This window comes from Nerophis ophidion, linkage group LG18 (assembly GCF_033978795.1).
Source record: "Nerophis ophidion isolate RoL-2023_Sa linkage group LG18, RoL_Noph_v1.0, whole genome shotgun sequence".
Lineage (NCBI taxonomy): Eukaryota > Metazoa > Chordata > Actinopteri > Syngnathiformes > Syngnathidae > Nerophis > Nerophis ophidion.
This window is the reverse complement of record NC_084628.1, coordinates 13,491,687-13,506,686: the sequence shown is the minus strand read 5'-3', so window position 1 is coordinate 13,506,686 and position 15,000 is coordinate 13,491,687. Positions and strand designations below refer to the sequence as shown.

At 38.9% G+C, this 15,000-nt stretch overlaps 1 protein-coding gene across 1 annotated transcript in view; it reads right to left on the bottom strand.

Moving 5' to 3' along the window:
- The window catches only part of LOC133537601 (dapper homolog 3-like), a 43,347-nt gene that overhangs the window by 26,582 nt on the left and 1,765 nt on the right, over window positions 1-15,000 (bottom strand). Inside the window, exon 2 of the mRNA XM_061878766.1 lies at window positions 8,227-8,476. Within this exon, the coding sequence (XP_061734750.1) occupies window positions 8,227-8,472 (246 nt within the window). The 5' untranslated portion in view covers window positions 8,473-8,476. The remainder of the gene's footprint in view (window positions 1-8,226; window positions 8,477-15,000) is intronic.

Below are 15,000 nucleotides of genomic sequence, written 5' to 3'. Positions count from 1 at the left end.
TACTGCCATCTGCTGTACATAAAATTGAATGGAATGTACTTTATTGAACCCTGGGGGATATTCAGCACCATAATTCACTCACAATTAATGATTATCCATCCATCCATCCATCCATTTTCGACCGCTTATTCCCTTTTGGGGTCGCGGGGGGAGCTGGCGCCTATCTCAGCTACAATCGGGCGGAAGGCGGGGTACACCCTGGACAAGTCGCCACCTCATCGCAGGGCCAACACAGATAGACAGACAACATTCACACACTAGGGCCAATTTAGTGTTGCCAATCAACCTATCCCCAGGTGTATGTCTTTGGAGGTGGGAGGAAGCCGGAGTACCCGGAGGGAACCCACGCATTCACGGGGAAAACATGCAAACTCCACACAGAAAGATCCCAAGCCTGGGATTGAACCCAAGACTGCAGGACCTTCGTATTGTGAGGCAGACTCATTAACCCTTCCTCCACCGTGATTATATAATACATTGTATAAAGAACTCTATCGTTGGACAGGTTTCATTAATTGTCCTTACTCATAGATGTCAGGAAATGCTGCCACGCTGTACGATCATTACCAGCTTTAATGATCATGTTGATTTTGAAAACATCGACACGAGTGAAAGCAATGCACACTTAGTCAGTAGCCACACAGGTCACACCGATGGTGGCCGCATAAACAACACCAACACTGTCACAAACATGCACCCCACTGTGAACCTACACCAAACAAGAACAACAAACGCATTTCGGGAGAACATTAGCACCGCAACACAACATAAACACAACAAAACCAATACCCAGAACCCTTTGCAACACCAACTCTCAACGAACCCAGCTAGGTGGGGGTTGTGTAGCGTCCCGGAAGATTTGGTGTTGCAAAGGGTTATGGGTATTGGTTCTGTTGTGTTTATGTTGCGTTGCAGTGCTAATGTTCTCCCGAAATGCGTTTGTTGTTCTTGTGTGGTGTGTGTTCACAGTGGGGTGCATGTTTGTGACAGTGTTGGTGTTTATACGGCCACCATCGGTGTGACCTGTATGGCTGTGGACAAATTGTGCATTGCTTTCACTTGTGTGGAAGTGTTCAAAATTAACATGATCATCAAGGCTGATAATGATTGTACATGTCAGCATTTCTTGACATCTATGAGTAAAGACATTTGATGAAACCCGTACCCCAACCACTCCTTCGCCACACCCCCGACCACGCCCCCCCCCCCCCACCTCCCGAAATCGAAGGTCTCAAGGTTGGCAAGTATGCATGATCACCTCCTGCATGCGCTTTTAGCTTTTTCTGTTTGCTTGAGGGTAAAGAACGGCCAATTTTCAGGAAAAAAAAACACGCCTTTGAAGTCCTTAAAAACCTGGATTTCATGCATGCTCCCACGAGACCTCAGTATGACTCACAACCAACCTTCGCTTTTCTCTTAAGCGCCACCCGACAACGAGGAACTTGTGATGATAACCATAGAACCTGAGCTGGAACCCTATAAGCGGCATGTGATGTCATGAAAATATGGACTAATATGCCTTAAAAGGTCCTTCAAAAACATGATGTGCAACAAAAAACAATCCTCAGTTTGACTCGCACATTTGCTTTCTCTTTTTTTCTACCATAACAGGACAATTGTAGCGCTAACCTCCAGGCAACTTTACTAATACCCTCCTCCATTCACATCCCATCTCCCCGGATTATAAATAACCTAATGTAAATAATGAAATGTACTTCTAATGTATTCACTTGCTTTTATGCTATCTGAACTCACTATGTTCTCTGCTGGCTGTACATATCCTACTAAATAAGACCTACACTGTTTCAATGTCCATTTCTCAGTTGATGCAATTGTTGATGACTGAAGTACTGATCGGATTATAAATAATGTAAATAATTCAATGCATATACTATGATGATTAACTTGTGTGATGACTGTATTATGCTGATAGTATATATTTGTACCATGAATTGATTAACGTGGACAAGTTGAAAAACTTATTCGGGTGTTACCATTTAGTGGTGAATTGTACTGAACTGTGCAATCTACTAATAAAAGTATCAATTAATCAATCAAAACCATAAAACATGAAATGGAACTCTGGTTGGCCTAAAAACCTCCATCACCTGACACGCTTTTAGTTTTTTCTTTATATTCTCCTAAGGTTATGAAATTGAGAATTTTCTGGAAAAAATATAGCCTATGAAGCTCTTCAAAACCTTGGATTTCATGCATGCACGATGTCACACGAGACCTCAGTATGACTCACTTTGGTTCCTCTTGAGCGCCACTTGACAACAATTGACAAGGAAAGTGAGGCGATAACCAGAAAACCAGAAATGATCCTTTACTATTGCGGAAGTCTTTGCATTTAGGTTTGTGTGTTTTTCCCCAATGCGATGCCACAACAGCTGGAGAAAATGTGATAACCATAGAATCCTGAAACTAAACTAGACATCACTCAAGATGTTAGCATTCTGGCACTTGGCTTATTGATGTGACACAAGAAGTGAAGTGAAGTGACTTATATTTATATAGCGCTTTTCTCAAGTGACAAAGCGCTTTACATGGTGACACCCAATATCTAAGTTACATTTAAACCAGTGTGGGTGGCACTGGGAGCAGGTGGGTAAAGTGTCTTGCCCAAGGACACAACGGCAGTAACTAGGATGGTACAAGCGGGAATCGAACCTGCAACCCTCAAGTTGCTGACACGGCCACTCTACCAACCGAGCTATACCGCCCCACGAAGGAAGGTACCTAACATAGGTGGAACTGGAAAACACAACATATAATTATAAATCGAATCTATTATTATTATTGTTGTTACAATTGTCATTAACGAGTGGTTGGGTTCTTTTCACACCAAGGCAACATTTCAAAACAACACTTTTATCATTAAAGATACTACTCTGATTATTAATTTAAACTTTTTTTTTTCTTTTTTTTAAATAAATGGCTGTGATGATCACGTAAATGAGGGATTTCTAATCACTGCTATGTTTGAATTCTTAATATTGATACTGTTGGTATTTTTCATTTGCCTTGTAACCCGAAATTATACCCAATAAGATGGATTGTTTTGTGTCATGTTTGTGTGTCCTCAATTACTCTGTTGATTGCTATTCTGAATGTTGGTTTCGGAATTGGAATTATGTTATGGTATTATTTTGCTGGACTGATTAATTAAAAAAAAAAAAAAAAAAAAAAAAAAAAAGTTAAGCCCAAGTACTATTTTTTTTCCCACAACCAATTGTCCTTTTTGGGGTTGCTAAAGCCTATCTCAGCTGCATTCAGGCAGAAGGTGGTGTACACCCTGAACAAGTCCCCACTTCATCGCAGGGCCAACCCAAGACAGACAACATTCACACACTAGATTTAAATTTAGTGTTGCCAATCAATCTATCCCCCAGGTGCATGTTTTTGGAGGTGGAACGAAGCCGGAGTACCCGGAGGGAACCCATGGAGTCCCGGGGAGAACATGCAAACTCCACACAGAAAGAACCCGAGCCCGCGATTGAACCCAGGACTACTCAGGACCTTCGTATTGTGAGGTAGATGCACTACCCACTGTTCCACCGTGCTGCCCAAGTTAAGACCCTAGTGTTTACGCTACACTATCAACTTTGGTTAAATTACTTTTACACTTGCATGGATGTTGATAATGTGACAAAAGTGAGGGAAATCAACAAAAAGTCTCCCTTTTGCTCTTCTCTTTTGTTATTCAAGTTAAGATTGCATGTTTGATTGTGTTGACACTATACCAGCTATTCTCAAATAGTGGGCCTGAGCTGCAATGTCGCAAGTGACCCGGACTACTTTTTTCCTGCGGCTTATAAAAAAGAATGGCTAATGTATAGATTTTTTTCCACTGATGGCCATAAACATAATTTAAAAAAAGCAAAAACACTAAAAGGGTGTTTTATTGTTTTTGCTGCGGCGCCATCTTTTGGAGGGATTTTCTCACTTGCTGCAGTGTCCTTCCATTTAGTGCTTTCAACAACTAAGTAGAAGTGCCGTTTCGTCTTCTAATGCGGTGGTTCTCAACCTTTTTTCCGTGATGTACCCCCTGTGAACATTTTTTTTAACTCAAGTACCCCCTGATCAGAGCAAAACATTTTTGGTTGAAAAAAAGAGATAAAGAAGTAAAATATAGCACTATGTCATCAGTTTCTGATTTATTAAATTGTATAACAGTGCCAAATATTGCTCATTTGTAGTGGTCTTTCTTGAACTATTTGGAAAAAAGATATAAAAATAACAAAAAACTTGTTGAAAAATAAACAAGTGATTTAATTATAAATAAATATTTCTACATATAGAAGTAATCAACTAAAAGTACCCTCTTTGGGGATTGTAATAGAGATCCATCTGGATTCATGAACTTAATTCTAAACATTTCTTCACACAAAAAGAATATTTTAAACATAAACAATATTTATGGAACATGTCCACAAAAATGAATATTGCATTGTTGCATTTCTTTTCACAGTTTATGAACTTACATTCATATTTTGTTAAAGTATTATTCAATAAAGATATTTATAAAAGATTTTTGAATCGTTGCTATTTTTAGAATATTTAAAATAAATCTCACGTACCACTTGGCATGCCTACAAGTACCCCCAGGGGTACGCATACCCCTATTTGTGAACCACCGTTCTAATGGTCCATAACGTTTTTACTCATAACATTTATAAACCGTCCCATGTGTGATGTCTGTAGGAGTGTTTTCATGCATATTTGTATGTGCAATTGTAATGAAAAGACGCTAGCATCGTTAGCATTACCTAATATGCTAACAAGTTTACGAGTGTCTGTGTTAGTAATATAAAAACTTACGCCATTCTTTTCATATTGCTCCAGTTTGACAAATTCCTCATTAAACCCACTAAGATGTCTGCGTGGAGTTATTGAGTCTGTTCAGCTGATTGAAGAGCTTGCTTCCACAGCAAAGTGGGTCCATGACGATAACTTCTGTTTTGTTTGAGCAGCTGTTTTACTGCCATGTTACAGGCACCGTTTGGTAACACTTAAGGTACGTAAATAAACATTTACAGAATATTGCTGTGTAAATAACTCATTTCGAAACGTATATATCTGTCTTATTGTCCGGTGTAGCTAATACACGGAAAACTATAGTTTTCTTCTAAAATTTGGTGGGTGCGGCTTATAATCTGGTAAATACAGTACTTTATTTGTATCATGCTTCAAACCCCGCTTTGAAAAGCTGTGCACTACAAAATGTGCCCATTGTAGCCAATGATGTGACTTCCACAATTTAGAATAGAATAGAATAGAGTTTTATTGTCATTATTGCAATGAACAGGTTCAAAGAACAACGAAATTGGAGCAGCTTCTCCTAAGGTGCATATACAATATGGTAGTATAAATAGTAAAAAAAAAAGATAGAGATGACAGATGTATCTGTGTATATGTATATGTATCCACACAGATGCATATCTGCATGCATATGAATACATATACACACATTTGATTTGAAAACAAAAATTATAGTTATGGTAGTTACAGTTTCAGTTTATTTTGAACATAAAAACAGATAAAATATTATACATCATGTAATTAGCGTGTTTTAATTTCTCTTTTTGACATGTTTGAGGAGGCAAATTAATCCAGTTTTAAATATTTTCTGTTACAGACTAAAACTGTTTTTATTATGTTATTCTTCGCTGTAAGTTGATCTATTTTACTTTATTTTTGGTTTCCTTGAATGTTTATAAAAAATCAATGTTATGCAGAGGCGTACTTAACAGTTTTATAAACAAATTATACTATTTATAATTGCGGCAGATAGTGGGAGGGGGCACAATTTTAAAAAAAATTTCCCGAGGCGGGCCGTGACAGAAAATAATTGAGAAGCACTGTGCTATTCGAACAAAAGTGGTTACCTTCTTTTTACACTTGCATGGCAGTTAAATCATTATCTTTAAAATCAATGAAGGATTGAAAAGGGGATAATAAGTGCATCAAGTTTACACGAAGATGCACTCAACACGAATTGGAGTCTAGCGGTGGCTCCAACTAGTGGTGAAAGCAGTAAACTACACTCTTTAACAAGAAAAAAATGAACTGGAAAGCTCATATACAAAACATACAACATAAGGTGGCAAAAAAATTCCAATAATGAATAAAGCAAAATACGTCCTGGGCCAAGAATCACTTTATATTCTCTACTGCTTGCTAGTGTTACCATATCTGTGTTATTGTGCAGAAATATGGGGAAACAACCACAAATGTGCGCTACATTCGTTAACTGTGTTACAAAAAAGATAGATTAGAATAATACACAATGTTGGATATAGAGAACATACAAACCCTTTATTTATTGAGTCAAAAATATTAAAGCTCGATGACTTGATAAAATCGCAAACAGCTAAATTGATGTACAAAGTAAATTATAACCTGCTACCAAAGAATGTACAACAATTCTTCTCAACTAAAGAGGAGAAATATAACCTTAGAGGAAAATCTAACTTAAAACATTTGTATGCCCGTACAACACTTAAAACTTTTAGCATATCAGTATGTGGAATTAAATTATGGAATGGATTAAGTAAAAAAGTTAAACATTGTACTGATATGATCAGTTTAAGAGGATGTTCAAATTGATAGTGCTTACAAAGTACTAAGAAGAAGTATTATGAGAAACACTTTCAAACGTATTGAAAAGAAGATATTCTTTATCTTAGTATGTTAATGATTGAAATAATTAAGTAGTACATGTTACAAAACTGGGCTTCACGGTGGAAGAGGGGTTAGTGCGTCTGCCTCACAATACGAAGTTCCTGCAGTCCTGGGTTCAAATCCAGGCTCGGTATCTTTCTGTGTGGAGTTTGCATGTTCTCCCCGTGAATGAGTGGGTTCCCTCCGGGTACTCCGGCTTCCTCCCACCTCCAAAGACATGCACCTGGGGATAAGTTGATTGGCAACACTAAATTGGCCCTAGTGTGTGAGTGTTGTCTGTCTATCTGTGTTGGCCCTGTGATGAGGTGGCGACTTGTCCAGGGTGTACTCCGCCTTCCGCCCGATTGTAGCTGAGATAGGCGCCAGCGCCCCCCGTGACCCCGAAAGGGAATAAGCGGTAGAAAATGGATGGATGGATGTTACAAAACTGCTGTGTTACAGATGTCATTTTGCTATTTTGATATTTTGCTGTAAAGAAGGTCAGTTAATAAATGTATATATTTGTGGGCGCTCTGAAGTTGAAAAGGGGCAGGATTAAATAAGCTTTGCTTCTTCCTACTCCTTTTCGGACATGATGTGTTGGGTGTTGCGAAATGACGAAATTACCTCATGTATAATTTTGTATGTATGTCATGTTCGAAATAAACTAAGAAAAGAAAGAAAAGAAAAGAAAAAATATCCTACACAAAATATATTAACATTAAAGATGGAGATGTTTATATGTCCTCTGAGAACGTTCTAATGATTCCATTTTGGCTTGAGTCCAAACATCTTGCCTATTGGCAGACATGTGTACCTAATGTTGTGGCCAGTGAGCCGTGTTCAAGGCCACCAGGCATCATTAGTATTCTGGTCCACATGCATCTATTGTTAGGACCTCCTGCTTGAGGGGGGAGGAGGACAGAGGGAGGCGGTCTATTTATTTGATCATATTTTATTTTTATATAAAATAATTTTTTGGTGGAGTTTCCAGTCCCCATTGTCACGCACGAGCAAAGATGAATTAAATATACAATTCCGAGGCTACAGTATGTACAGTAAAAAGTGATGCTGCGTGCTGCGTTCAAGTTCCTGCTCGTAATCCTCGCTTTGCTGCTGTAAACTTTGGTCTATCCTCTACTTGAAAAAAAAACACCTAATCAATATTGTCGTGACATGGAGAGCACTTAATAAAGGAATCACTGATGTGTTTATGACGTGGAGAAAGCTGCAATAAGTGCGAGCTTGTAAGGCAGTAAAAAGGCACAAAAGTGCATGATGAGCGGGAACAATGGGCCATTAAATGGTCGCTCTGGTTCTCCAAACGGCTGCAATGCCTGATCTGCTCGCCCACAGGCATAAACCCAACAGAGAGCCTATTAATCAACTTGAGTAACTTTTTTTTTTTTTCCCCAGAAAAGGGTCACTTCTGCACAAAAGGCAAAAAAGTAGCCAAGCGGATTAAGCAGCTTTTTTTTTTTTTTTTTTTTTTTTTTGGGAAAAGCACATGCAAAAGTGTTTAGGGAAGAAAAGAAAGAAGAAATAAATCAAAGTTGTTACCAGCTGGCGCCTTAGTGTCAGGTTTTCTTGACCCCAGCTGCTGAACCAGGACGCATCCCCTCCTGAGGCGGGGGGCTCCTGCTGCTGTTTGGGCCGAGGGTCCCCCAGAGCCAGCGCCCCGAGCACCAGACCTTCCTGTCGCTGCTTGCGGAGCTCCAGCTCACACAGGCCGGCCAGACTGGCCTCCAGGCGCTCTTTCGTCCGGCTGCGCTCCACCGTCACCGGGAAGGAGAAGGCGCGGTGCATGCTCCTGGTGGAAGGCAACATCCACTATTTTTATTTATTTATTTATTTTTTGTTTAAAAAAAAAAAAAAAAGAGCGTTTTTTTTTTTTTCAATCTCAACGATGTGTTGAAGCTTGGAGCGGCATGCTTCCCCTCATCACCAGCGATACATTTTCTATTTTTGCAGCTGTCAAACGGTGCCAAGGAGCCCCGCCCTCCGCCACGCTCCACGCACTGAGACAGGCTTTCAGGCCGGCCTGAGCGCAGCCCACCTCGGCCAGGATTGGACCGCAAGAAGCGGATGGGGGTGTCTGGCCCTCCCCATCCCCCCTCTTGATTCATTCCAGACACTGCGACCTCACCCATCTCCCTCACTGATGGGGGGGGAGAGAGTGGAATACTTGAGGGGGAGGGCTCACTCTGTAAAAAAAAAAAAAAAAAAGAAAAAAGAGAAAAAAAAGAAAAGAAAAACAGATAAGGCTGCAGGACAAAATAAAAAAAGGACACAAGCAGAGTGAATGTGCAAATAAAAGTCAGCACCTGGATTCAACTAAACTTAATAGGTCACATCCTTCACTGTTGTCTTTAATTGTTTGCATCTGGAAGCTTCTCTGCATGTTCACAAGACATTTCTTAAAACGATTCCACTCTAAATTTGCTATATTCCCCCTGACAATGGAAATAACCTGTTCCAAAGTCAAACTGTGGCCATTACAAAACTTAAAGGGCTACTGAAAATGAGATTTTCTTATTTGAAACGGGGATATCAGGTCCATTCTATGTGTCATGCTTGATCATTTCGCGATATTGCCATATTTTTGCTGAAAGGATTTAGTAGAGAACATCCACGATAAAGTTTGCAACTTTCGGTGCTAAAAGAAAAGCCCTGCCTCTACCGGAAGTCGCAGACGGTGACGTCACATGTTTGATGGCTCCTCACACATTCACATTGTTTTTAATGGGAGCCTCCAACAAAAAGTGCTATTCGGACCGAGAAAACGACAATTTCCCCATTGATTTGAGCGAGGATGAAATATTCCTGTTTGAGGATATTGATAGCGACGGACTAGAGAAACAACAACAACAAAAAAAAGTTAAAAAAAAAACGCGATTGCATTGGGACGGATTCAGATGTTTTTAGACACATTTACTAGGATAATTATGGAAAATCCCTTATCTTTCTATTGTGTTGCTGGTGTTTTAGTGAGTTTAACAGTACCTGATAGTCGGAAGGGTGTCTCCACGGGTGTCTTGACGCGCAGTGTCTCAGGGGAGTCGACGGCAGCTATGGACGGCACAAGCTCAGCTTTTCTCCGGTAAGAACTGACTTTTTAACACAATTTTCTCACCGAAACCTGCCGGTTGACATTCGGTAGGATCCATGTTCGCTTGACCACGCTCTGATCCATAGTAAAGTTTCACCTCCAGGAATTTTAAACAAGGAATCACCTTGTGTTTGTGTGGCTAAAGGCTAAAGTTTCCCAACTCCATCTTTCTACTGTGACTTCTCCAATAATAATTGAACAAATTGCAAAAGATTCAGCAACACAGATGTCCAAAAAAACTGTAATTATGCCGTTAAAGCAGACAACTTTTAGCTGTGTGTGTGCGCAGCTCTCATACTTCCTAAAAACCCGTGACATCTTGCGTACACGTCATCATTACACATGTATGTATTCTAACTCGTAAATTAACACGAGCAAAAGTCAGCTAAAAATGGAGCCAATGTGAGTTGCTCTATTCCGCCAATATGTTCTCTTTAAAAAAAAAAATCTGCTTATCATTCACAACTCTTATGTTTGACAAGAACACGTCTTTCTTTTTGATGCATTGTAACTCGTAAATAAACACTAGCAAAAGTCAGCTAACAATGGAGCCAATGTGAGTCGCTCTATTCCGCCTATATTCTTTAAAAAAAAAAAAAATCCGCTTATCATTACCAATTCTTATGTAAGACAAGGACACCTGTCTTTCTTTTTGTATGCATTCTAACTCGTAAATAAACACTAGCAAAAGTCAGCTAACAATGAAGCCAATGTGAGTTGCTCTATTCCGCCTAGGTTTCCTTTAAAAAAAAATCTGCTTATTCACAATTCTTATGAAGGACAAGAACACGTCTTTTTTAAAAGCATTCTAACTCGAAAATAAACTCTAGCAAAAAGTCAGCTAACAATGTAGCCAATGAAAGTCGCTCTATCCCGCCTATATTCCCTTTAAAAAAAAAAAAGAATCTGCTTATCATTACCAATTCTTATGTAAGACAAGGACACACGTCTTTCTTTTTGTATGCATTCTAACTTGTAAATAAACACTAGCAAAAGTCAGCTAACAATGAAGCCAATGTGAGTTGCTCTGTTCCGCCTAAATGTTCCCTTTAAAAAAAAAAAATCTGCTTATTCACAATTCTTATGAAAGACAAGAACACGTCTTTTTTAAAAGCATTCTAACTCGAAAATAAACACTAGCAAAAATTCAGCTAACAATGGAGCCAATGAAAGTCGCTCTATCCCGCCTATATTCCCTTTTTAAAAAAAAAAGAATCTGCTTATCATTCACAACTCTTATGTTTGACAAGAACACGTCTTTCTTTTTGATGCATTGTAACTCGTAAATAAACACTAGCAAAAGTCAGCTAACAATGGAGCCAATGTGAGTCGCTCTATTCCGCCTATATTCTTTAAAAAAAAAAAAAAATCCGCTTATCATTACCAATTCTTATGTAAGACAAGGACACCTGTCTTTCTTTTTGTATGCATTCCAACTCGTAAATAAACACTAGCAAAAGTCAGCTAACAATGAAGCCAATGTGAGTTGCTCTATTCCGCCTAGGTTTCCTTTAAAAAAAAAATCTGCTTATTCACAATTCTTATGAAGGACAAGAACACGTCTTTTTTAAAAGCATTCTAACTCGAAAATAAACTCTAGCAAAAAGTCAGCTAACAATGGAGCCAATGAAAGTCGCTCTATCCCGCCTATATTCCCTTTAAAAAAAAAAAAGAATCTGCTTATCATTACCAATTCTTATGTAAGACAAGGACACCTGTCTTTCTTTTTGTATGCATTCTAACTCGTAAATAAACACTAGCAAAAGTCAGCTAACAATGAAGCCAATGTGAGCTGCTCTGTTCCGCCGATGTTCCCTTTAAAAAAAAAAAAAAATCTGCTTATTCACAATTCTTATGAAAGACAAGAACACGTCTTTTTTAAAAGCATTCTAACTCGAAAATAAACACTAGCAAAAAGTCAGCTAACAATGGAGCCAATGAAAGTCGCTCTATCCCGCCTATATTAGCTGTGTCCAGAGTGCGGCCCGGGGGCCATTTGCGGCCCGCAGCTAATTGTTTAGGGGCCCGCCACACATTCTGGAAATGTTATTGCAAAAATAAATAAAACACTAAAAAAAGTAGAATAAGGTGAAATCTAACAGAAAAAAGTTGCAATGTTGACACAAAGCTGCCATGCAGGCTGTTTGTTTTTCATTTGTCTTTTATTTGGCTCTTATTACCAATGCTAAAAAAAAAAAAATAAATAAAACGTTTTTTTTTTAATATAGTGAATTATTGACCTATTTAAGGCTCCAATTACTTAAAATATTTCACTTTATGTTTTATGTGGAAAATATTATGTGCATATAGTGTGGGGTTGCCATAAAAAAAAGTGTTTTCTTTGACAAAAGAGCATAAAACCAACAAAATAGTTCAAATGTAAAATAGACAGATATATCTGAAGTTGATCTCGTAACTTAAGTGTAGAAAGTAAAACAAATAATAAAAATGTATCACTTTATGAGTGGGGGACCTTTTGGATCCCAAATATATTTAGTGGGATTTTTTATTTTTTCCACTGTGATTACTGAGAAATAAAACATTTAAATCAATGGTGTCCTGCATTATTGATCTTTTTAGGGCTCCAAATACTTCAGATCAAACATTGCTTTCTGAATGTTTTGGGCAATGGGGGAAATACTGCATATTTCAGTTTTACAAATATTAAATAAAAACCAAAGTTGTCTTTAAAAGAAAAGGCATAAATCCTTTTTTTTTTTTTAAACTTTTTATATCAACCTGAAGTTATATATGTACTGTAAGCGTACATAAAAAAATGAAAATAATAATTTGACTTATTTTTTACATGTTAATGACTGAGAACATCTATGGTCCCTGGGAGTCCTAAAGGTAAACAAATAATTCATATATTTTGTTATGGTTTGAAAATGAAAAAATATCAAAACAGCCCCCGCATGGTTTAATTTTTCCGTGTGGCCCTCAGTGGAATAAGTTTGGACACCCCTGGTCTATATGTTCCCTTTAAAAAAAATAAATAATCTGCTTATTCACAATTATGTAAGACAAGAACACTTCTTTTTTTTAATGCATTCTAACTCGTAAATAAACACTAGCAAAAGTCAGCTAACAATGGAGCCAATGTGAGTCGCTCTATTCTGCTTATATGTTCCTTAATAAAAAAAAACAAACCCTGCCCCAAGTGGAGGAGTTCAATTGCCTCCTCAGACTCTTGTTCACGTGTGAGGGAAGAGTGGATCGTGAGATTGACAGGCGAATCGGTGCGGTGTCTTCAGTAATGCGGATACTGTATCGATCTGTTGTGGTGAAGAAGGAGCTGAGCCGGAAGGCAAAGCTCTCAATTTACCGGTCGATCTACGTTCCCATCCTCACCTATGGTCACGAGCTATGGGTTATGACCGAAATGAGTAAAAGCGGCCGAAATTAGTTTCCTCCGCCAGGTGGCGGGGCTCTCCCTTAGAGATAGAGATTCTCACCCTGTCATCCGGGGGAAGCTCAAAGTAAAGCCGCTGCTCCTCTACATCAAGAGGAGCCAGATGAAGTAGTTTGGGTATCTGGTCAGGATGCCACTCGAATGCCTCCCTAGGGAGGTGTTTAGGGCACGTCCGACCGGTAGTAGGCCACGGAGAAGACCCAGGACACATTGGGCGGACTATGTCTCCCGGATGGCCTGGGAACGCCTCGGGATCATCCGGGAAGAGCTGGACGAAGTGGCTGGGGAGAGGAAAGACTGGGTTTCCCTGCTTAGGCTGCTGCCCCCGCGACCCGACCTCGGATAAGCGGAAGAAGATGGATGGAATTGACCATGTTACATATAAAGCGCTCTAAAAACATCCAAAAGTCTCCATCAATATTGTATAAACACGCTGCAAGTATATATGTGATGTAAAATTCAACAACATGTCATATTTATGTATTTTGCTCATTTTAAGCATACATTCACAGACTCATCACATCGTTTGCATCATAAATAAGCCTCTTGCAGCATTATTACTACAAATGTTAAAAAGACTGCAAACATGATCGAACAATCACTTACTGTACAATGTCTGCTCTCACTTTGATATTTATAACTTGTAGTTTAAATAAAGAAGTAATTGTAATTCTCCCGTAGGTTGAAAAAAAAAAAAAGTGCTGCAAACCCGTCTCTCGCGCCATTTCCAAGTATAAGTTGAATGAGATCTTGATTTATGGCCACAGCCCTCTACTGTGCAGGTGAGATGGATTTACCAACGTAAAGGCGATGCAGCAACAGCAGCTCAGTATTGTGTGTGAATAGCAGCATAAGCAAGCTAGCTTTCTGTGATTACAGCAGCGCTAAAAATCGTTTGTCTGCGTTAGCGCTGGTAACAACAACATTGCTAATACTTTGTTAATACTCAGCTCTCGTGATGTAAATGGAGAATTGCGGGAGGTTTTTGGATATTTTTTTTTAAAGTCTTATTGGCCGCAATAGCGTACTTCTATTAGCGTCTTCGTTAGCCGCCTCTTACTTGCTGTATTTTACAAATTAGAATGCATGAAAATAAACATGTGCCTTACATAAGGATTATAGATGGTCACTCCTTTAAAAAGAGATCCGAAACGTATGTTTAAATGTGGTAAATTTGCCGATCTTCCACAATCCTCATGACACAATAACACAAGTCTTTCCCTTTTTTGTGCATTCTAGTAAAAAAAACAAAAAAAAACTGCTAGTAAGAGGCAGCTCGCATAGCAATTAATTGAAACACAATCTATTCCATCGATAAAACGCTCTAAAAACCTCCCACAATATTTAAGTTCCACCCTTCTACTCCAAAAAGGACCCACGGACAACTCACGATTTCCAATTGATCAACTTTTTATTTTCCAACTTGAAGCAATGTTGGTTTAATTTCAGTTGATCTTTAAAAACATCAGTACATTGTAAACCATTAAAACCACAGAAACAGATGTTGATCTGATTACACGGGGCGGTATAGCTCGGTTGGTAGAGTGGCCGTGCCAGCAACTTGAGGGTTGCGGGTTTGATTCCCGCTTCCGCCATCCTAGTCACTGCCGTTGTGTCCTTGGGCAAGACACTTTACCCACCTGCTCCCAGTGCCACCCACACTGGTTTAAATGTAACTTAGATATTGGGTTTCACAATGTAAAGCACTTTGAGTCACTAGAGAAAAGCGCTATATAAATATAATTCACTTCACTACACAGGTGTTTTCAAACAATGTTTTACAAATGCTTTTAAATCACTGAATAATGTTCTA